Consider the following 23,443-nt stretch of genomic DNA (forward strand, 5'->3'; position numbering starts at 1 on the left):
TGGGTGTGCGTGCGCTCAGCGCTGTACCCTGGCTGTGCAGCAACAGAAGACCTTGTTCACGTTAGGACGTCTGTCAGCTGCCAGCCAGGTGGATGCCTCAGAGGAAACCCAGTCTGTTGACCCAATAGCGATTGTCCATTGATCCCAGAGTTTTTGGCCAAAGGATAAAGAATTTATCTGAGCTTCGCCACTCCAAGATACATCAATCTGGCTGCAGGCTTAGGCTCGTGAGGTGACCTCTGGAAGGCATTATAAATCAGATTAGAGATGGACTGGAGGTCCAGAGGAAAATGATCACTCCTCTCAATAATGGACTTTTTCATCCACAGAGACTCCTTTCATCTGGGTCTCTTTGTAGATATTAACACCAGGCCCCTACCTGAGGGGTAGGGTGAACTTTTTGATACAGTGCTTATGTGTTGAACTCATTTTAATGAGCATTTCCAGGGCAGTATTGTTGAAAGCAATCCATCCCAGAGGCAGACGTGATGTGGAATTTTTTATTTTTGCACATCTTGAGATAAAATTTTTTAAAAAATGTAAACTTCTAAGTTTGGGGAATATGGTAAGTTTTAGGTTGATGAACAATAGAGCTTTAATTTTATTTTTTCCCAGAAAGTAGCATTTCATTTCTTTGCATTAAAAAAAAAGCAGTCTGTGAGAGTCTGTGAGGGTGCAAACAATAAGCTCTCAACAAAGTCTGAAACCACAGCAAGAAACAAACATTTCACATCCAGGAAGTCACCTAATGTCAGGGCCAGCAGGCGGTCCTGATGTGGTCCTGGATCTGCTCTGCAGATGCTCGGTATCACTGAATCTACGTAGGCAAATGGGCTTGCCTGGAAAGTAAATGGAAGGAAGGAATGATGGAAAAGATGGAGGGAAGAAGGGAAGGAGTGAAGGAAGGAGAGAAGGAAGGAAGGAGGGAGGGACAGAAGGACAGAAGGGGGCAGAACAGGAAAGAAATTTCTGAACATGTTCCCAGATGGCAATGGCTGGCACCAGCCTAGGCTGGTGGCTTAAAGGGGAGCCTGTAGAGAGTATTAAGGGAGTGGACATATTTGTACAGTCTGCTACCTTGGCAACTGGGCAGCTCCGGGCATTCGACCAAGTTTTCTGGTCAATGCCAAACCTCTGACATGAGACCTAAGAGAGGCTGGAATGGGGAGCTGGGGGTCTTTCTAAGGTGTACTATGTAAGGGTCACGGGAAGGAGAACACGATTCATACTATTTAAGAGTAAGTGCTCTGTTAGGATGAGCCACATGGAAAATAATTTCAACTGAGAGGAAGAAAAAGAAAGTTAGACTTCAGAGGAACATCACTTCGTCTTGACTCGTTTTCTCTGGGTGCAGAGGAGTGCGTCAGAGGAGCAGACACTAAGATGGCCTACTGTACATTTAGATACTGGTTATGGTGGTGGCAGGACAGGTCCCTGAGGACAGGATGCACAGACTTCTCCTGGTCCAATCTTCCTGCCTCCAGTGAGCTGGGGCCGATGGTGGGACTCTACAGTAGGGGTCTGCAAACTTTTTCTGGAAAGAGCCAGATGGTGAATAGCTCCAGCTTTGCTGGCCATACCACCTCTGTTGTAGCTACTCAACTCTGCCATCATGGCATGAAACAGCCATGGACTGAATGCACGTGGTGTGCATGGCTGTGTTCCAATAAAACTTTATAGATAAATACAGCAGTGGACTGGATTTGTCCCGTGGGTCATACTTTTCTGACCCCTGGACCAGCTAGAGGGCCAGGTGTCGTTGGGAGGCAAAGAGCAGAGCATATGAAGGGGCTTAGAATACCTGGCCAGCTCCTCATTAAAACTCAGACCTGCTGCATCTTCTGTGTCCTTCCCCTCTATCCTGGGGAGGTCAGACTCTCGGAATCCTCGCTAGTTTATTACCTTGGGGCCTTGATTCAGCCCTGGAGTTGGCAAACACAAGCACCCCTAGGAAGGAGGACCCAGTGATCAATAGGAGACAAGAGAAGTAGACATCGAAATAAAGGCAGACCACCTTTTCTTTTTTATTTCACTTAGACAAAATGCAAAGAGTGTCTCATTAAATTAAAAAATAAACAAAAAAGAAAACCAAATTGATTCCCCCCACCCCTTCACTGACGGCACTCATCCTAAGTAACAACAGAAGGAGGTCAAATCAAGGACCCAATTTCTAATGGGAAAGAAAGGTGTGCAAACATGACTAACGTTTCCCCCAGCCCCCAAATCAAGGTTCCTTTTAAATTCACAAAGAAGGTAATTTTTTTTTTCCTGTTTTCTTTCTTGAATCTTGTGTGATAGAACTTCCAGTCAGAAAGTTGAATGAGTCCCCCATGCACATTGTAGAAAATCAGTAAAAATGCAATAGCCCGTGAAGATCATAAAACTGGACTTCTTTCCCAAAAAATCAGATGCCCAGGCAGATGGAGCTCACACTCAGACAGAAAAAAAGCAGGAGAGTCTTTGCACTGTCTGTGGGTTTTTTCAGTATTTTCTCTCTCTCTCTCTCTCTTTTTTTTAATATATTTTGGCAATTTTCTTTCATTATAAATATTGGAATTCTGTAAAAAAAAGGTAGCTTTGATTGAATTTTTTAAACCGTATTTACAACCGCTGTCCAGTCATGCCGTTGGTTATACCAGGGTGTAGGACTTGGTGTAGGGATTGCTGCCTTTCAAATGGCCCCGAGAGTCCAGCAGGGATTCCTGGGAGCTGCTCATCTTGGCTGCCTGTCCCAGCTCCACCCCCTCCCGCGGAGGTAATGTGGCCACGGCCCCCTGCTGCCACTGCTGTCCGTCCCTCGTGGAGGCCGTGGAGGAGGCAGCCTCCATGGGGATGGGCTCGAGGACCGGGGGGCGTTTCAGGGTCCGACTTTTCTGGGGCTCCAAGCATGCCTGCCCTAAACTCGGGTCCCTGCTGGCGCCTGGACCACTTCGATTCAACAAGAAGTCCATTCGAAGGTATGGAGGCAAGTGGATGAGGTCACCTGGAAGGAAACACAGAGGGTTAGGTGGGCTCTTCACTTGGTCAGCAGATGCTGGCTGGCCCTGTGCCCACGCGATGGGCCACTCGGGGTATTATAGGTGGGAATGTCCCCACACCTGGGCACGTTTCCCGAGACCCCGGGTCAGAGCCCCTGCAAAGGCACCATCCTCGGGCCTCCTCCACCAGGCACAGGGAGAGCTGGCTTTCCTATGGCTTGTTCACTTGAGCTCTTAAATGTCATACTTTCCCCAGAGAAATAGAGGTAACAAGATCCTCGGAAACCCCACCACGGGAAACACCCAGAGGCAACCGCGCACGCGGGGTATAAACGGTGATGGGCTGCACCCTGGATGCAGTGGGCGGTGGCTGGGAGAGTGCAGGGCTTGAGAAGGGAGACAGGGATGCATAGCAAAGAATGATGGAGTCTCAGCACTTCCACGGAACTGTGTGACCTTGGCCGCCACTTAGTTACCGGTTTCTGTGATTGCTTTTGGTGGAATCCTTACCAGGCTTTGCCTGCCTGCTAAACTGCTTGTGTCTCTTCTGTTTTGGTCAGTGCCGTGTAGACAAAGAGGAGCAGCTTAGACCGAGTATCAGGGTTTCTACTTCCTTCTCAGGATCACTCATTTGGCTTCTATGATGCCAGGGAAATGCACCCTCTTCAAGAGAACCCACTGCGGGGAGAGAGGTTAGTGGACAGCATCCAGCTGCCCCCACCCCGCCCCGACGCGGAGGCCACCTGTCCTCTGGGCTTCTCCCAGCACTGCCTGACACGACAGGTTCCCCTGATGACAGACCCCACCTGATGTGGGATCTCTCAATGAGGGGTTTGCTCAGGGCTTCCCCATCGCCCGGCTGCAGGGTCCTCAGCCGTGCACTACAGCCGAGGGTCTTCCTGCTCATCCCTTCCTTCCCTTCCTCCTGTCACAGGATTCACACCTGTGTCTTGGTCTGTGGGCCCTCCTTGCCTGCTTCTGCTGTAATGGAGCAGGACTCTGTGGGGACTTTCTGGAACACATACCAGCCATGTCCTCCACCTGCTTCTTGTTTGCAGAAAAACTTTAGCCTACTAGCCCCTCCCCAAGTTCCAAAGATTAAATTTAATCAGAGAAATAAGAAGATGCAGAAACAAAGGACAATAGTCAAGGAAGACAAAATAACAATAGTTTAGTCATTAAACAAAGTGTCAAGGATCTTTAGTTCTTCCTCACGGGCTATAGAGAACATTCTGAGCCACATCCTTTGAGCTGTTCTATAGATACTGAAACCCCACCAGGTGGAAGGAGTTAACTGCATGCTGCCCACCAGCAGGAAATCCCAGACGGGTTGGAACCAGAAGGTTGATGATGTTGACTCCCAATTACCTCACCACCAACCAATCAGAAGAATGTCTGCGAGCTGATCATGACCCCCACGACCCGCTCCTCAGCACGTAGCCCCTTTTTCTTTTCCCTATAAAATTTCTGAGCAAAGCCTGAGAATGGGGAGTTGGTTCTTTGGGACATGAGTCCACCTTCTCCCCAGGGCTGCCAGCTTCCTCAATAAAGCTGTCTCTCCTTTTACCCAACATCTGTTTCTCAGTGTTGGATTCTTGAGCAATGAGTGGCTGAACCTGAGTTCAGTAATACTGCTCCCTCTTTTTATCTTTATTCTTTACAAGAATCCACCCACCCCATCCCCACCACCAAATCCCTTGTATGTCTAATCTGTCTTGGCATCTGCTTCTTGGAACACCTGAACTGGCACAGCTGCCATCACCATCAACTATGGCAATTGTTCTTTTGAACTTCAACTTTGACCTCTAATTGTCACATTCCATGGTTTCTTCTTGGTCCTCACCCTACTTGTACCACCTACAACACTTTGTGCTGTTGATCTTTTTGTTTTTGAAACTCTCAGCTTCCACAGTACTTTGCTCTCCCAGAGCCTTCCTACATCTCTGACTGCAAGTTGTTACTCTCCTTTCCTGGACCCTGTCCTCCATCCGCACTCTAAGACAGGGTTTTCCCAGTGCCCTGTGCTCAGCCCTCTCTTGGAGGCTCAGCACTCACCTCATCTTGTTATAGCTCACATCCATCTTTTCCATTTTGCTCTCTTTCCTGAGTTCTAGACTTGAATTTCAGATGCTTTGATAGATATTTCCACATGAATGTCCATCACGAATTTTATTTTCTATTTTGTATTTATTTATTTTTTTAACATTTTTATTGGAGTATAATTGCTTTACCATGTTGTATTAGTTTATGCTGTATAACAAAGTGAATCGACTATATGTATACATATATCTCAATATCCCTTCCCTCTTGCATCTCCCTCTCACCCTCCCTACCCCACCCCTCTAGGTGGTCACAAAGCGCCGAGCTGATCTCCCTGTGCTATGCGGCTGCTTCCCACTAGCTATCTGTTTTACATTTGGTAGTGTATATATGTCAATGCCACTCTCTCACTTGGTCCCAGCTTACCCTTCCCCCTCCCTGTGTCCTCAAGTTCATTCTCTATGTCTGCATCTTTTTTCCTGTTCTGCCCCTAGGTTTGTTAGAACCTTTTTTTCTATTTTTTAGATTCCATATATATGTGTTAGCATACAGTATTTGTTTTTCACTTTCTGACTTACTTCACTCTGTGAAGTACAGACTCTAGGTCCATCCACCTCACTACAAATAAATCAGTGTCATTTCTTTTTATGGCTGAGTAATATTCCATTGTATATATGTGCCACATCTTCTTTATCCATTCATCTGTCGATGGACACTTAGGTTGTTTCATGTCCTGGCTATTGTGAATAGTGTTGCAGGGAACATTGTGGTACATGACTCTTTTTGAATGATGGTTTTCTTAGGGTATATGCCCAGCAGTGGGATTGCTGGGTCATATGGTAGTTATATTTTTAGTTTTTTAAGGAACCTCCATATTGTTCTCCATAGTGGCTATATCAATTTAAATTCCCACAAAGAGTGCAAGAGGGTTCCCTTTTCTCCACACCCTCTCCAGTATTTATTGTTTGTAGATTTTTTGATGATGGCCATTCTGACTGGTGTGAGGTGATACCTCATTCAGACTATACTACAAAGCTGCAGTAACCAAGACAGTATGGTACTGGCACAAAAACAGAAATATAGATCAATGGAACAGGATAAAAAGCCCAGAGATAAACCCACGCACATATGGTTACCTTATCTTTGATAAAGGAGGCAAGAATATACAATGGAGAAAAGATATCCTCTTCAATAAGTGATGCTGGACAGCTACATGTAAAAGAATGAAATTAGAACACTCCCCATATACAAAAATAAATTCAAAATGGATTAAAGCCCTAAATATAAGGCCAGACACTATAAAACTCTTAGAGGAAAACATAGGCAGAACACTCTATGACATAAATCACAGCTAGATCCTTTATGACCCACCTCCTAGAGAAATGGAAATAAAAACAAAAATAAACAAATGGGACCTAATGAAACTTAAAAGCCTTTGCACAGCAAAGGAAACCATAAACAAGATGAAAAGACAACCCTCAGAATGGGAGAAAATATTTGCCAATGATGTAACTGACAAAGGATCAATCTCCAAAATATACAAGCAGCTCATGCAGCTCAATATCAAAAAATAAACAACCGAATACAAAAATGGGCAGAAGACCTAAATAGACATTTCTCCAGAGAAGATATACAGATTGCCAACAAACACATGAAAGGATGCTCAGCATCACTAATCATTACAGAAATGCACATCACGAATTTTGAAAGCCACAGTCTACAAACCCAGTTTATGAAGGCCAACCCCTACTCCCAAACTCATGCCCAAATGCCACTTTCTCTTTCGTGCCCAATCTTTTTATATGTCATCCTCATCCTCCCAGAAATTGATACTTGAAATCTCAGAGCCCTCATTGACACCTCCTTCTCCAGGTTAATTGTACTTGCAAAATATCTCTTGACTCCCTTTTGGTCCCATCATTATGACCCTGGTTCAAGTCTTCAATACATCTTGTGAGTCCCCTAAATGCATGAACACAATTAGAGCCCAGTCACTAGACACACTTTGAAAACTATATCGTCCAGGTTTGAGGAGGACTGAAGCCCAGATCTGACCTTCCAACAGTTTTGGAATAGACACTGTTTACTGTGTAGCCTAGTGCTTCCAACTCTTCTCACTTTGAGACGCATGCAGACAAGGGGTATTTGTGCAACACATTGGGATGAATGCAGTGGGCTCTTCCTGGCCACGTTGGGGACTGAGAGGCTGGCCATCTTGGCTCACCTGTAAGTCTCTCATGGCAGACCTGGTGAGCAGCTCTGATTAGAAAACGGGTTGGGGGTGTGCAGTCCTGGAGCCAAGAGACCAGGTAAGAGGATGTGCAGGTAGCCATGATGATGGCCTGAGCATCAATGGGAAGTGGAAGGGAATGAAATTGTGAGATGTGGAACAAGCCCAAGGAGATGGCTCCAGAACTGATGGCAGGTGGGACGGGTGGGAAGGAGGGGTCAGCGATGACTCCCTTCAGGAAACTGGGTGGACAGCAGGACTATTCATTCATTGCACAGAACTGCCTAGGAGAAAAATCTTATTTTGGTGGGAAAAGATCATGGGTTTGGTTTCAGACATGCTGAGTTTGATGTGGTTGGGGACACCCCAGAGGAGATCGTTAGTGAGCATTTTATTCTTAATAATGTATCTAAGGCATAACTCATTCCTTAACTTTCTGAATCTAAAATAACTGGCAATTCTTGTTTCTTTTGCTTCAAAATATTCCCTGCTTTCCTTATTGTTGATCATGTCTTCCTCAGCCAGCCCCTTGGCGGGATCTTGGAACCTCCCGCGCCAGGCAGGGCTGCCATTAGCGGGTTGTTGTGCTAACACAGCAGTGAAGCTGTGTGCAATTAGACAGTGACTTAGACCCCAGAACCTTCGAAATTCAAGTTTACTCACTGAAAGAGAATAACCATTTAAAGAGAAGGGAGAGACTACTCAGCGGTATAGGAGAACTAGAAACAAAAGCAAGGCAGGCTGAAAAATTACTGGAAAATGCATTTTGCACAGTTTAAATGAGCATAAGAATTTTCAAAATGCTTTGACTTTTCTTAAGAGTCCCCTGAACCCCCCAATAAGAGAAATGATGACCTTATTTTTGGGAGATTTACATGTTGATTTCTGAGACCTTGCATTACATTGTCATGTTACTTGGTATTTATGATGCAAGAATCCACTTAGCACTTTCCCACTGGCTTTCTCAGGATGTCTTTATCCCAAGAAGTGATGGTGACTAATTATATGTTTTCATTAATATTTTTTAGCCTGTGTTCCACTAAAACAATACCTTGGTTTTGGCTCACTGAAATCAAAGGTACTTTGATTCAACACTGGCTTCATACAGTGAACTGGATCAAAGGAAAAAAGCCCAATAACAAATTCCTTGACGATAAATTGGCCACGACACTCTCAGAGAAAGAAATGATGTAATTTCGCATTCTTGTGAAATGAGTTTTGTAACTTGATGTATCTGGACTTTAGCTCAGAAAAAATGGCAGGAAGTCTACCATTATAGATTCTAATGTTGAAGGTATATACTGCTATGTGTATTAGCTTTAGTCCCCCAAAATAAAAGTATTTAATTTAAAAAATGAAACCTTATGTCCCTAATGCCTTTTATGATGGTATTGAAAATTCTTCGTCTTCCTTTCTGGTAGTGGATGTATTCTTTTACCTTCTCTATTGGGGGTTAAATTATTTGCAAACAAATATCATGAAAGCATTAACAGAGCTGTCATTAAAAACAAAAACTGGAACAATTCTTTTGTAGCATGAAGAATATTTTTGTGCATGTGAATCAACACACCCTAGTGGACCAGTTTTGAAATTTGTGGATTTTTATATAATCCAATTTCCTAAAAGTGATTATCTGTCTTTATTCCAAGAGTCCAGATTAATTGGACTAATTGGTTCTTTTATTTATTTACATAACTAATATTATCTTAAAAATCATTTTGTTCATTTACTTGAGAAAATGTGGAAGGCATTTACCTCCAGGGTTCTTTTAAAATGTAGGTCAAGAGTGCCTTAGGCTGTTTCTGACACCCAACTAAATCTTGAGCGCTTGGCATATTTGTAACGCTTTGTCACAGATTCACGAATGACTCTCCATCCCAGCAACTCCCCTTTGAACAAACAGGGCTTATTAAACCCCTAAAAAGCAACAACGTCTTGGTCCCAGCTGGACTGTGGGATGCTCAGGTGCTAGACTAGATGGAACGAATGTGTCTGAAATCAAAAGACAAACCCAGGATACCTGCTCCCTGCCTGCAGGGGTTGCCACTTTAGATGTAGTGATCAAGGTAGCTGGAAGAGACTGGTGAGAATTGGAAATCCTTAATAATGAAAACAGCTCAGCACCACATCCTTATATACAAGGGCTTGTGTGTTTGCTTATTGCAGGCCTGCTAAGCATGTCTAAATTGTCAGTATCTCCGAGAGATCCAGCTTTTCAGGCAAAGCTTGATGAAGTTGTGTGATGCTCTAATTAACCCCTTTTGACAGTGTGTGTTTTCTGATTAGCACCCCAAGTAGCCCTTTCAACTGTGTCAATGCCGTAAATGAGCTCTCTTAATAGTTCACGGGCTGACGCAGAAGAAAGCACCAGAGTGATCGGTGGGGGAGCGCTATTTATTAAAGGCACTTTATGGCCATTAAAACCCCACCTCTTTTGCTAGTCCCAGTACCACTTAGGAAACTGGATTCTCTAAGCGTCCGTCCTTTTTTATGTTCTGCAGACGCGTCTATGGTTGTCCCGAGACAACTGTGTGTTTATGACCCCAGACAGAGAGAAATAAAAATGGGGAACTCTCATGACAATCTAGAAACCTACGCACCTGCTTCGCTTAACCTCCCGGCCCTCCGTCTGCCCGACTCACATGGGAGAAGCTAAACGACGCTTCTAACGGTGGTGATTAAGAGTGGACGTCGGGACGACACTGCCTGCATTTGATCTGACGGGTATAGATCTGGGCTCAGTTTCCTTCCTCATAAAATGGGAACAAGAGCAGAATCGACCACAGAGGGCTATAATGGGGATTTAATTAGATAATATGCAAGTGAAAGGTCTACTGTCAGGCACCTCCCTTTCCAGAGGGGCTGGAGATCTGACGGGAATGAATCGGGAACTCTTCTTTTACCTTAGTGTCCATCTTTTGTGGGTTGAGTAGCGTCCCCCCAAAAGATAGGTCCATATCCCAACCCTTGGAGTCTGTGAATGTGACCTGATTTGGAGAAGGGGTTTTTGTCGATGTCATTAAGTAAAGGACCTTGAGATGAGATCACCTGAATTTAAGGTGAGCTCTAAATCCAATGACATGTGTCCTCATTAAAAAAAAAAAAAAAAAGCAGAGGGAGATTTGAGACATAAAGAAGGGAGACGGCCACGTGAAGATGAGGCAGAGGTTGGAGTGACGGGGTCACGAGCCGAGGACCACTTGGAGCCTCCAGAAGCTGGAAGAGAGAAGGAAGGGACTCTTCTCTAGAATTCCTGGAGGGAGCGCACAACCTCACTGACATGTTGATCTCGGATTTCTGTCCTCCCAGAAGAGAGAATATGTTTCTGTTGTTTTAAGCCACCTAGTTTGCGGTAGTTTGGTACAGAGGCCACAGGACCCTAGTACAGAGGTCCTTTCTTCCTGTCTGGGATGGGCTGGGGCGTCACAGGAAACCTCTTTGAACATTTCTCCTGTGTGCAACAGTCTCTGCTCCCATCCACCAAGGAGAGGAGGGGTTTTCTCTTTAATGATCAGTAACAGCGGCCAGCACGCCTGTGGTTTACGCTGTCCCCGCGCTGTGCCCTGAGCTCACAGCAGCCTCTCTGTGGGCTGTCCTCTCAGCCATCCTTCCTTCTCTGCCAAGGCCAAGACAGAGTCACTTCTCCCAGGTCCCCTGCTCCCTGGGGAAGTGGACAGCTGTCCAGCTGGCACCCAAAGACCCCCCCAGGGCTGGGCTGGAGGTGGCTTTTCCGGATTCCCCCCAGGAGGGAGCCGAAGTCTCCTGAGCACATGTGTCTCCACGGGCCTTCTCGGTTCCCTGCTGTCCAGCCCTCCCCAGCCCACCCTCCCAGAACATCTGACCCCCTCCAGGCTCTGTGGAGCAACCCCCCGAAGTGAATCCACCCCAACCCTCTGGAGTGTCCATTTGAAAGCAGCAGTGACCCAGGAGAAGTCGAGGGGTCTCCTTTGCTTTGAACTCCAGAGTCACCTGTGTCGGGTGCACGTGCCCTTGGCATCCTGGTGTGTAAACCCGCCACTGCCCCCAACCCGGGTGGAGCCTGGCGCGGCCTGGGTGCAGATTCCAGGAAACCAGGGCCTCCGGACGGACATCCAGAACTGACATCCTCATTCATAACTTCCCCTCTTGCTTTCCTCTGGCTACCTCTCCACTTTCTCTCTCCCTCTTTCTAGTTTGGTTTCCTTTGTGCTGAAACTTTCACGCATGAAGTAAAAGCCATGGGGAGGGGGTAAAGCACAGACAGTGCAGGTGCGAGAGGGTCAGGAGACGGCTGAGTGCAGTGCAGGGGCCAGGGCACCGGCGTCGAGTGTGTGTGTGTGTGCGTGTGTGTGTGCGTGTGTGTGCACATGCATGTGTGACGGAAAGACAGAGATGGGAAGGAAAATCGGAGGGGAAGGCGACATACAGAAAAGGGAAGTGGAGGCACCTAGGAGAAAAGGACCGAGTCTGGCAGGCGGCCCCGCGGCTCACCCTCTGGAAGCTGGGAGGGGAAGGACCTGGGGACCCCAGTGCTCCCTTCCTCACCTTCCTGCTTCCCTGCTCACCTGCCTGCCTGTACTTCCAGCCCTTCTAGTACCTTCCCAGACACCTAAAGCCTGTGAGCTACCTCCCCAAACGCAGAGGAACCCATGGGGGCTGAGTCCCGCCTGCGCCGTGCAGGCTCTCCCCACCCACCGGCTTTTGCGGGTTTTAATTGCACGTTTGTGTGTCGCCAAGAGTCACCCTGCTGTGCTCGGCTCCCGAGGCCAAGGCCTGGGCGGCCCTGCGTCAGGGCCATGGAGGGACGGCGAGGGCCGAAGGGGGCTGGCGGGGGAAGAAAAAGCTCCGGGAAACCGGGCTGACGGACTGAACTGCTGGGCCAGCCTGGGGTCAGATGATGCTGAGATGGAGCGGGGGGGTGGCGGGGGTGAGGCGGGAGGGGGGAAGGCTGGCGGGGAGACAGAGAGACAGACAGAGACAGACAGACAGAGAGATAGATGGGGAGAGAGACAGAGACAGAGAGAGACAGACAGAGAGATAGATGGGGGAGAGAGACAGAGCCAGAGAGAGACAGACAGAGAGATGGGGAGAGAGACAGAGACAGAGAGATGGGGAGAGAGACAGGGAGAGATAAACAGAGAGATGGGGAGAGAGACAGAGACAGAGACAGAGAGACAGAGACAGAGAGAGACAGACAGAGAGATAGATGGGGGAGAGAGACAGAGACAGAGAGAGACAGAGACAGAGAGAGACAGACAGAGCGATGGGGAGAGAGACAGAGACAGAGAGAGACAGAGACAGAGAGAGACAGACAGAGAGATGGGGAGAGAGACAGAGACAGAAAGAGAGAGACAGAGACAGAGAGAGACAGACAGAGAGATGGGGCGAGAGACAGAGACATAGAGACAGAGACAGAGAGAGACAGACAGATGGGGAGAGAGACAGAGACAGAGGCAGAGAGACAGAGACAGAGAGACAGAGACAGACAGAGAGATGGGGAGAGAGACAGAGACAGAGAGACAGAGAGATGGGGAGAGAGACAGAGACAGAGAGAGACAGACAGAGAGATGGGGAGAGAGACAGAGACAGAGACAGAGAGACAGAGACAGAGAGAGACAGACAGAGAGATAGATGGGGGAGAGAGACAGAGACAGAGAGAGACAGAGACAGAGAGAGACAGACAGAGCGATGGGGAGAGAGACAGAGACAGAGAGAGACAGAGACAGAGAGAGACAGACAGAGAGATGGGGAGAGAGACAGAGACAGAAAGAGAGAGACAGAGACAGAGAGAGACAGACAGAGAGATGGGGTGAGAGACAGAGACATAGAGACAGAGACAGAGAGAGACAGACAGATGGGGAGAGAGACAGAGACAGAAAGAGAGAGACAGAGACAGAGAGACAGACAGAGACAGACAGAGAGATGGGGAGAGAGACAGAGACAGAGAGACAGAGAGATGGGGAGAGAGACAGAGACAGAGAGAGACAGACAGAGAGATGGGGAGAGAGACAGAGACAGAGAGAGACAGAGACAGGGAGAGACAGAGAGATGGGGAGAGAGACAGAGACAGAGACAGAGAGACAGAGACAGAGAGAGACAGACAGAGAGATTGGGAGAGAGACAGAGACAGAGGCAGAGAGACAGAGACAGAGAGAGACAGACAGAGAGACAGAGAGATGGGGAGAGAGACAGAGACAGGGAGAGACAGACAGAGAGATGGGGAGAGAGACAGAGAGACAGAGACAGAGAGAGACAGACAGAGAGATGGGGAGAGAGACAGAGACAGAGAGAGACAGAGACAGGGAGAGATAAACAGAGAGATGGGGAGAGAGACAGAGACAGAGAGAGACAGAGACAGGGAGAGATAAACAGAGTGATGGGGAGACAGAGACAGAGAGGGAGACAGAGAGAGACAGAGACAGAGAGATGGGGGAGAGAGAAAACAGAGAGGAGAGAGAGAGACAGAGGAGGTCAGAGGAGCACATACCCAGAGGGAAGCAGAGGGAAATCATGAAGACACAGGACGAGGAGAAATGAAAGTGAGAGACACAGAGCCACACAGAGAGAAAAGCCAAGGTCACTGAGTCACAGGATGATGGCTAAGAGGACTGGGCAGCGAGCCCTGTGGGAAGGGATGTAGACTATAGACTACGAGCTGGCCCTCTCTCCTCGCCTGGCCTCGACAGTCCACTGTGCCGGGCCTTGCGTGCCCCGGGCATTCCCCCAACCCCATCTCACCAGCCCGCAGCCCACCAGCTGCACCCTTCACCCCCCGCTGCCAGAGGAGCCCAGGTGCTGATCTGACTCACTCCTTGAAGAATGAGAGGTGATTTAGCCATTATTTCCATGTTATGCCTTATTGGACATCATGGGCCATTTCTTCTCCTCCTGTTACTGCCCTCTAGGGACCTTTGGTGCCACTAATATCCCCGAAAGTTCACACCAAATAAGTCAGCATCCTTTTCTCTCTCGGTCCCTAACCACTTTGCTTACTGGTGCCACGACAACTCCAGCCCTCCGGCCTTGAACTAGCATGGATTCCCCTGGCGATCCCACATCCATCAGAAGACACAAGCTCAAAGCTTGCCATCCTCCACCCAGGGGGCCTCCGAGCCCTGCTCTGCCCGACTGTGGGAAAACTGCCGTGTCAAACTTGCCTCCTTTTAGCTGAAAACCAGAAGACACCCCCCTGCCTTCCTATCAGGAAAGCAAACCTTCCTGAACCTTCTCATCTATTCAGACTCACTTGAAACGTTTGAACGCATTTTAGCTTTGGAAGAAGAATCGCAAATCAATCCCGACTCCGAACAAGAACGGATCAATTCAGAGAGTCTGTAACGCACGTGTAGTCCGTGAATCTGGCTCAGACAACGGCTCCCGCCTCTGGCCACGTGCAGCCTGGGGAAAGAAAGCCTACAGTTCGAGAACAGCGGTTCTCAGCTGAGGGTGGTTTTGCCCTCCAGGGGGCACGTGGCGACATCCTATGATGCCCAGGGGGGCCTCCACCACAGAGCACCACCCAACCCCAGATGTTAAGTGCCGCTGCTGCGAAACCCTAGCTTACACGGTCCAAGTTCCTGATTCCACGCGGATCCTGATTTCACTTTACTTTTACTTGAAAAACATCAGATTCAACCAGAATGGGAATGGTACTCCTCTGCCTCTCCTCATCCACAGGGAGTTACCTCCTCAGTTCTCTGTGGAGGAAGGTAAGGGATGCAACCGATGGAACAGCAGTTAGATGGCCTGTGTCTGACCTGACCTGACCAGGGTGCTGTGCTCAGAGCAACGGGCCGGGTGTGAGTGAGAGAGAGCTGAGCCTTGCCTTGAAATCCTGCCTCTGCCTCAAGAAGTTCTGTGAGTGCTTTGAGCTTTAGCTCTTTCTTTTAGTCAAGGGAAACGGGCCTGAAAATTTCTCATGAAAACCTGTAAAATCCTGAAAGTGTCTTTCTTATGCTCGGAACCGTCTCACTTGGGAAAACTGGTCCAGCACCTCCAAACCTGGAGGTGCTTGGAATGTGGGGATGAATAAGGGACAGGTGAATGCATTTGGGGGAGCCTGAAATTCCAAGGCACATGGCCATACCCTTCCTCTCCCGGCTGGGCGATTCTTTAGAGTCAGCGAATGTGAGAACACGTGCATCCTTGCACAAAAAATTTGTGCACAGTGAAAGCGAAGCAGGGTTCCTGTGGGCTTCAGTCTCCTCTGGGGACACAAAAAAAGGAACCTTCATCAACTTCTGACAAGGTTTGATATCTGTGCTTGGATGGAGCTGGATATATTGGTGCAAAAGTAAGAAGCCAAGGATGCTTAGCTCAACTTTCAGCAATAGACCTACTAGAGCACGGCCTTGAGGACACGGGGAGGGGGAAGGGTAAGCTGTGACGAAGTGAGAGAGTGGCATGGACATAAATACACTACCAGACGTAACATAGATAGCTAGTGGGAAGCAGCCGCATAGCACAGGGAGATCAGCTCGGTGCTTTGTGACCAACTAGAGGGGTGCGATAGGGAGGGTGGGAGGGAGAGGGAGGCGATATGGGGATATAAGTATATGTATAAGTGATTCACTTTGCTGTAAAGCAGAAACTAACACACCATTGGAAAGCAATTATACTCCAATAAAGATGTTAAAAACAAAAGTCCAAACGAAATAAAAACAAATAAAACCTAATTAAATTGCACATCATGGTGTTACCTCCAATTTGTTTCACAGTGAAAAGATTCTTTTAAGTTCTTTGAAATCCAAACATCTGTACAATGTGTGAACATATGTGAATTAAAAAGGAATATTTTTCAATACAATGAACAGAATTCTGAACAAAAAATAAATTCTCGATCAAATGGGAACCTCAGGGCAATGAACAAACATGAGTATTCAAGTGTAAGTCAAGTTGACATCATAATATGCTCAAATGAATAAAATGAATATAAGAAAACTAAAAAAAAAGAAACAAACAAACCACACGGACTTGAAATGACACTACAGCATATCAAAGAGCTAGTTACAAAGGGGAGTGTGTAGTCCGCACACACCCGAGGCCGACCAGATCTAACACTTTTCCAGTTTAATATTAATGACACAGTAGTAATGAAAACTTGTAAATGAACCCTTCTTGGTAAATGAATCTTCACTCCCAAACGCAAGCAGGAAAAACTCTCAATAAGTCATGTGAGATGGTTATCAGAGGTCGCGATTCTATTACCATTCTTGGCTTGCACTTGGGAGACTTCACGCATTTTTTTTTAACATCTTTATTGGAGTATAATTGCTCTACAACGGTGTGTTAGTTTCTGCTTTACAACATGATCCGACTGGCTGGTGAACTTTGAAAACAAAAAGTGGGGCTTTCAGTTTGTTGCGCTCACGATTCTTCTGAAAGACAGTAGTTCTGGATAAAAAGCAGGACTGGAAAATCTGCTCAGAAGGTAGGCGAGCTGGGAACACGTTGGGGCATTTGGAGCCCCCAGTGGGGAAGGGTCCGTGAGGGTCACGTGACACCCTCTGGGACCCCCCCACACTGAGGACCCCCAGGGAGGAGCCCTGGCTGGGGGCTTCTACCTGTTCCGCCGCGAGGCTAGCAGCCCTCCTGTCAATAACCCTGCTCATCTTGACTCATCCCACGGAAGGACTAGTTCGCCTGGAGCGAGATGATGCCAGGCAGAGGAAATCTATGTTAGTGGAAGTTAGGAGGCCAGAGAGTTGGGGCCTGGCGAGCAGTGGGGTCATGACTGGTGGGGAAGGTGGGGCTGGCCGCTCAGAGCCTTGGGGGCCTTTACCCTGAAAGCAGTGGGAAGGCAAAGAAGGGATTTTAACATGAGGGTGTTGACTGCGTCACTTGAATTCTGCCTTGTTGCTTCCTAGTCTGGGAATAGGATGCTTGAGACCCTGGTGCCGTATCCACACAGGACCACACTGAGAGATGCTGGTCCTTGCCGTATATTTTTTACCCTTTGTATATTTCTAGGACCTTCAGGTCACCCCTGGCTTGTGGTGACATCTCACCGGGCTGTGTGTGTGTGTGTGTGTGTGTGTGTGTGTGTGTGTGTGTGTGTTCGTGTGTGGGGGATGGGGTGTCTGTCTTCCATAAGCTGGGTTTTGCCTTGTTTCTTGGACCTCCTCAGTGACGTGTCTTTGGGACACTCTGTCTGCTGTCTGTGACACTATGTGCTATTCTGATGAACAAGGAGGCCGTGGGAAGTGTTGGTTTAACATATTAACACGTTGATGTCTTGGGGTAATACCTGGCATGGGATTTTTACAGGGAAGATGCTCAGTAGAGATGTGGGTTGGACAAACAAGTGTATTACAGTTGTGTTTTGACAGGCTTCTTCTGGAGACGCAGTGGACTTTCCTTCATGGTGGTGATCCTCTCTGCTTGTCATCCACGCACGGGAATCCAGAGCTGCCTTCTGGTCACTCAGCAGGACACAGGTGGCCATCCTGCCCCTCTGTCACAGGCCCAGGTCTCCCCATCACTTCCACCCCCTGTAGGGTCCCCAACAATGACAACTGAACCCCAATATGTCCACCTAGGAAAGCAGCGAGCTGCCAACGGGCTCAGAAGTCAGAGAGAATACAGTGAGAATGAAAGAGCAAATCTCCAGATAGCTGCGGCCACAGTAAAGCAGCCAGAGCGCATGGCAAGGTCGGAGGAAAGCTCGGGCACCTGTGCCCCGTGCACGGGGGGAGGAGATGGTTGGGAAAGGCAAACGGGCTCAGGGTTCCAAGCTCGGGACCCTCAGAACAGGTCCCGCCATCACTTTCTGGGTCTGAGGGACATCGACAAAGAACAGACTGGAGTTACAGGTGCGTCCTTAAGAAGACAGAATTGCAAATGCACATCAGAAAGGTTTGGTTTTCTAGGGGGAGTCAGAATGAGCCCATTGAATGTTAATGTCTACCTGGAGCCGAGTGAATACCTGGAGATGTTGCTTCATGGCCCCGGGGGGTCTTTCTGACTTTAAATTCTGGGGGAGTGTTTGAAAGTCTGCACCTTTCACACACAGCTTGGAGGGAAGGAAACTCTTCCTGTGTTGTGGATGCCAAGCTCATTGCTGTCTGCTGGCCTTTATCTCTGCTCTTGCCTCGCGTGGACCTCTGTTCCTCAGGGTCTCTGCCCGGGTCTCCCTGCCCGCCCACCATTGAGGTCTCAGCTCACATCTCACTGCTTCTCAGGGGACCCCCCTGACCATCTTCTCCTAAGTACCTCCTGACAGACTTTACCCTCTTCCCAGTTTACTTCCCTTCCCAGTGCTGACCATGATCTGAAACAATACTATTTGTTTACTTGATAAGTGTCTGTCTCCCCCCAGGAACATAAGCCCTTCCAAGCAGGGTCTTCGTGGGTCCAGTCAGCCGTTGTATCCCCAGCTCCGAAAACAGGGCTAGGTGTGGAGTGGAAGCCAGAAAATACACACTGGAGGAAAGGCGGGGTGGGGGTGGGGGCGGGAAGGAGCAGGGCCATCTCTAGAAGGGTGAAAGCCAGGGGAGCTCAAGCCTTCTGCGTGTGTGTCCGTGTGTGTGCGTACATGACACGTGCACACGACAGCTGAGAACAAGGCCAGCCTTTGCAGGGGACGTGACCTGAGCAGAGACCGGCTGGTCCTTCAAGTGGGAGCCCTGTCTCTCACTCCACTCTCTTCTCTTCCTTTAAACACCGCCCCCCAGAGGAGCGTGAGGTACGTGATGAGTAGATCCTAAAATAAAATCCTCAAAGTGCTTTGTATAACTGGCTGTTCAGAGAACCAATAAGCTGGTGGCAAAAGCAGTGGCCATTTCCAACCGGAAAACCTCCCCTGCATTCATCATGGCGGAGGAGTGGGGGGGGGTCAGTGAGGTGCAGACGTTTAAGGCTGGGGTCCCAGCATCTCAGGGAGGAGATCAGAAGGGGTGGACACTTCCCTTGCTGCTGGCGGGGCCAGGCTGCATTCGGTTGCAGATTTGAAGCTTTAAATTGATTTAAGTAGCTTCCTGCAGTGGCACCTCTTGACTGCACAGGATAAGATCATGAATAAAGAAGAAGTAGTCATCCAAGAACACCCGAAACTGGCTCCAGATGCTATACCTGAAACCCAAAGCAGCTATTGTAACCGAAGTATTAGAAGCCACCTTGACCGAGAGGAAAAGAAGCTGTTAAATTTTCCAGCTATGTCTCAGAGGAATAGAGAGTTTGTTTATTAGCTTTGTCTTTTTTTTTTTTTTTTTTTTCTGTACGTGGGCCTCTCACTGTTGTGGCCTCTCCCGTTGAGGAGCACGGGCTCCGGATGTGCAGGCCCAGCGGCCATGGCTCACGGGCCCAGCCGCTCCACGGCATGTGGGATCTTCCCGGACCAGGGCACGAACCCGTGTCCCCTGCATCGGCAGGCGGACTCTCAACCACTGCGCCACCAGGGAAGCCCTGTCTTTTGTTTTTAAAGATGGAAATAGTTTCTATTTAATAATTTCTAACCATTGTAATATTTGAACCAATCGGCCAATCCTGTCATCTTCACGATCATGATATATTTATTCATTCAATAACATCTATTAAACACCTGCTCTATATCGGACACAGTGTTAGGTATATATATTCAATGTCATTAAGCTGGTTAAAAATATTTCTTGAACACTCGCTATGCTGCCAGATATCTGCTAGACACCAGGAGAGAAATATACAGATAACTAAGACATATTTCCTATTTTCCTGTAGCCACAATCTGGCCAAATTCGTTTAGCTTAGTCCTGATTTGTAGAGAATTTAAAAGCTTGGGGTTGTAAATGGAAACAAAACAAAACAAAACAAAACAACTCATCAGGAAAGAACTGATGGCAAGGAGAAAGATATCCAGAGATCTGGATGACTGATAGCATCTAGAAACACAAGGGAACACAGGTAAAGACTTTGGTTTGGAAGCCCTGTTCAAGGAACTGCTAATTTTGACACAGTCTCCAGTCAGCAGGATAATAAATTGTAACTTTAGGTTTTGTGCCCAGTGTTGAATTTAGTTCCATTATAAAGGAGCAACAAAAAGGCTTCCAGAAGGATGAAATATTTTTCTAAAAGCATATCAAATGTCCAGTAATAATAATACATCATCTAGAGTGGACAAAACAATGTCTGTGGGCATTAGAATTCATCAGGATTTTAAAAGTTATTCATACCTACAGTTATAAAATCCTTTTAGTCTAAATAGCATATTATGACAATAGTACCTTACTTGTGATCTTTCAGTTGTTCTGATGGATCCAGGCAACAATATCATGAAAACAGTTCAAACATTTTTTTTCAATATGAATCCAACACCATGAACAACAAGCCATCAAAAAGGTACAAACCTTTAATTATTTCAAGACCAGCACACACGACATTTAACCTAGGAGCTGCTTCTACACAAGGGGAAGCGTGGCATGTATCTCAGATGGGAGTGTGATGCGTATATTTAACTGGGTGATACTGATACACAAATGAGGTGGACGGTCTCCAGGAATCAATGGCCGTGGAAGGAAAATAAACCAAAGAAGGAAGGACGACGGGGGCGAGCAGTACATCTGCAGACCATCATTGGAGTCACCGTGGGAGCCCTGACAACAAGGCGACAACAGAAGCTACAACTAATGCTGCTGATGCCTGCATCAGGCGACATACAGCTTACACAAACCCCACATGGTGGGTGTCGATGCCATGCCCATTTTACAGATGAGCCAACTGCAGCCCAGCAAGACTAAACAACCTGCCCACAGGCTCATTTTCTCCTCTCTTGTCTTCCTTACTCTCGAGGTTTACAGCCACAAAACGCCATGGCATTTCTCCTACATTTGCTGCATCTGCCTTGCAAATAAATGCCAACAACAGAAAGTCCTTGAATAAAAACACCCACAAATAAAGCCTTCTCCCTGAGGAGGTAGAGAGCACGGAAATAAATGAAGCTATCATTCTTGACAGGAGGTTGGTGTGGATCTTGACTCAGTTTGGAAGATGAGTTGCTGGATAGACAATTCTTATTTTATATATCTTTACGCATTTATAAAGCTCATTTCAGCTTGGCCTTATGCCTTAAAGCCCAAAGGAATCGTGGGGATTTAAAATGAAGATATATTTTTTGCAATGGAACCTGTATCACGGTTCAGAAAATGGGAAGACAAGAAATAAAACTGGATTCCACAAGAATGGATAGGCCAGTGCACAGTCAAGTCCACAGACAGGTACTTCAGGGTGAAAAAGAAAAAGTGATTCCTCAGATGAGAGCTACAACCGGCCGCTGTGGTTCGTATCCAAAATCTAAAGATGTGTTTCATTTGCCCCGTACAATGGTTTGCACGTATCTGAGCAAACGCTTGAAAAGTGTGAGTCGCCGTATAACACTGACATTTCTGGCTTCTCTTGAGAAACTCGCTCACACGGCCCCTAGTTTCCCCTCGGGATCAGCGGGCGGGAGGCTGCTAGAGTCCTTTTCCGCTAGACAGTCCCTCAGCTCTTGAATTCGCCACGCCCCCATCCATCCCTTTACCCCGCCCCCCACTGCCTTCACTTACATGATCTGCCAGGCCCTGCAGGCCTTAGGGTTTGCAGCGCCCATCCACACACCCAGAATACTGCTCAAGGCAGACACCAAACTACTGGCCGACCTGACACTAGCCATTTACGGTCACTTTGGGTAACTCAGGGAAGCCAAGTGCCAAAGGCTGGCTCCCTGGTAAGACTGCTCTCCTTCTGAAACCCACAGCACGGCATGTTTTAAAACATCACCCCCGGGCTTCCCCGGTGGCGCAGCGGTTGAGAGTCCGCCTGCCGATGCAGGGGATGCGGGTTCGTGCCCCGGTCCGGGAGGATCCCACGTGCCGCGGAGCGGCTGGGCCCGTGAGCCATGGATGCTGGGCCTGCGCGTCCAGAGCCTGTGCTCCGTGACGGGAGAGGCCACGACGGTGAGAGGCCCGCGTACCGCAAAAAAAAAAAAAAAAAAAAAAAAAATCATCACCCCCATATTTTCGATACTTCTCCTGGGGTGGTGATCTCCTTTTCTAGACTCTGGGCTCCCAGAGCTCTGTGGTTGCTTGAACAACAGAATATGGCAGAAGTGATGGGTCAGTTTTCAGACGCAGCCTTAAGAAACTGGCTATTTCCACGGTCTCTCTTGGGACACTGGCTCTTAGGACTGAGTCACCATGACATAAGGATGCACAAGCCACCTCGTGGAGAAACCTATGTAGGGAGGACGCGGCCGGCATCAACCCTCCAGGTGAGTGAGCCAGTTTGAACGTGGCTCCTCTATCCATAACCGAGCTCCCCCATTGACGCGGCCGGAACCGAGACGCGCGTCCCCACGAAGCCCTGACTCAGTTTCAGACTCAAGAACGAAACAGATGATCCCCGCTGTTGCAAGCTCCCGAGCTTTAGGGGGGGTGCCTCATGCAGCGGTCAATCAACAGGAGACCCAGTCTGAATATACCAACAAGGGCTTTCACAACAGACCCGTGTGACTCGGGAAGGTGGGCGCCCCCGACCGCGGGTCCACACGCGTCTCGTCTCACCTGGCCGATGAGCCTTCGGAACCGCCATGTTGGTCACGCGTCCCCCGTCCTGCGGTCTGGGGGGCGACGCGGTGAACCTGCAGATCCCCGACTCGGAAGGCGTGCTGGAGGCCAGGCTGTCTGTGTACTCGTTTGTCCCCGCCGTCAGCTGCTCGGACGACGTGTCTGAGACGAAGCACTCGGTGACCGTGAACTTGGCGTGCCGCAGCTGCTCCTCCATCTTGGCGTGCTCGTACGCCCTGGCCAGCTCTTCGTACGTGGAAGAGGCACTTTCTGTGGAGACCATGCTGCTCCGCGCCCGATCTGTGCCGCGAAAGAGAGAGAGCAAGACGGGTGGTGTGTCGCCGCGAGTCTGCACCGACCGGCTGGCGCTCTGGGCTCGTGCCGATTTCTTCCGGTCCCTGGGTAGCCCGGCAGGGGTGCCCGGTCTTCGTCGGAGGACCGCCTTTGTCACCGTGAGGCCACCTTCATGAGCCTCAGCCATGTGGCCTCGGGGCGTCAACAGAATCTCTGGAGTCGGGTGTCCCCAGCCTGGGACACTGCATAGATCAGTAACACATCCCCTTGAAAAAAACTCTGCTTTTAGTTAAGACAGCTGGGAATGCGGTGCAAATGAACTGCAGCGGCCCCCCTCCCCACCCCGTTTTGCAAGTCCCCCTGGACCAGAGAGAGTCTTTCACTGGCAGGAATGATGTGAAGTCTGC

At 48.5% G+C, this 23,443-nt stretch overlaps 1 protein-coding gene across 2 annotated transcripts in view; it reads right to left on the minus strand.

The window, feature by feature from the left end:
- Window positions 1–2,000: 2,000 nt before the first annotated feature.
- Window positions 2,001–23,443, minus strand: part of DSCAM (DS cell adhesion molecule) — a 738,508-nt gene continuing 717,065 nt past the window's right edge. For both annotated transcript variants that reach the window (XM_059063980.2, XM_067035143.1), the window contains exons 32-33: window positions 22,740–23,042; window positions 2,001–2,983 (exon numbers count right to left, since the gene is read on the minus strand). In XM_059063980.2, coding sequence (XP_058919963.2) covers window positions 2,631–2,983; window positions 22,740–23,042 — 656 coding nt within the window. In that variant the 3' untranslated portion in view covers window positions 2,001–2,630. The remainder of the gene's footprint in view (window positions 2,984–22,739; window positions 23,043–23,443) is intronic.

The sequence above is a fragment of the Kogia breviceps genome, chromosome 5, assembly GCF_026419965.1.
Source record: "Kogia breviceps isolate mKogBre1 chromosome 5, mKogBre1 haplotype 1, whole genome shotgun sequence".
Lineage (NCBI taxonomy): Eukaryota > Metazoa > Chordata > Mammalia > Artiodactyla > Physeteridae > Kogia > Kogia breviceps.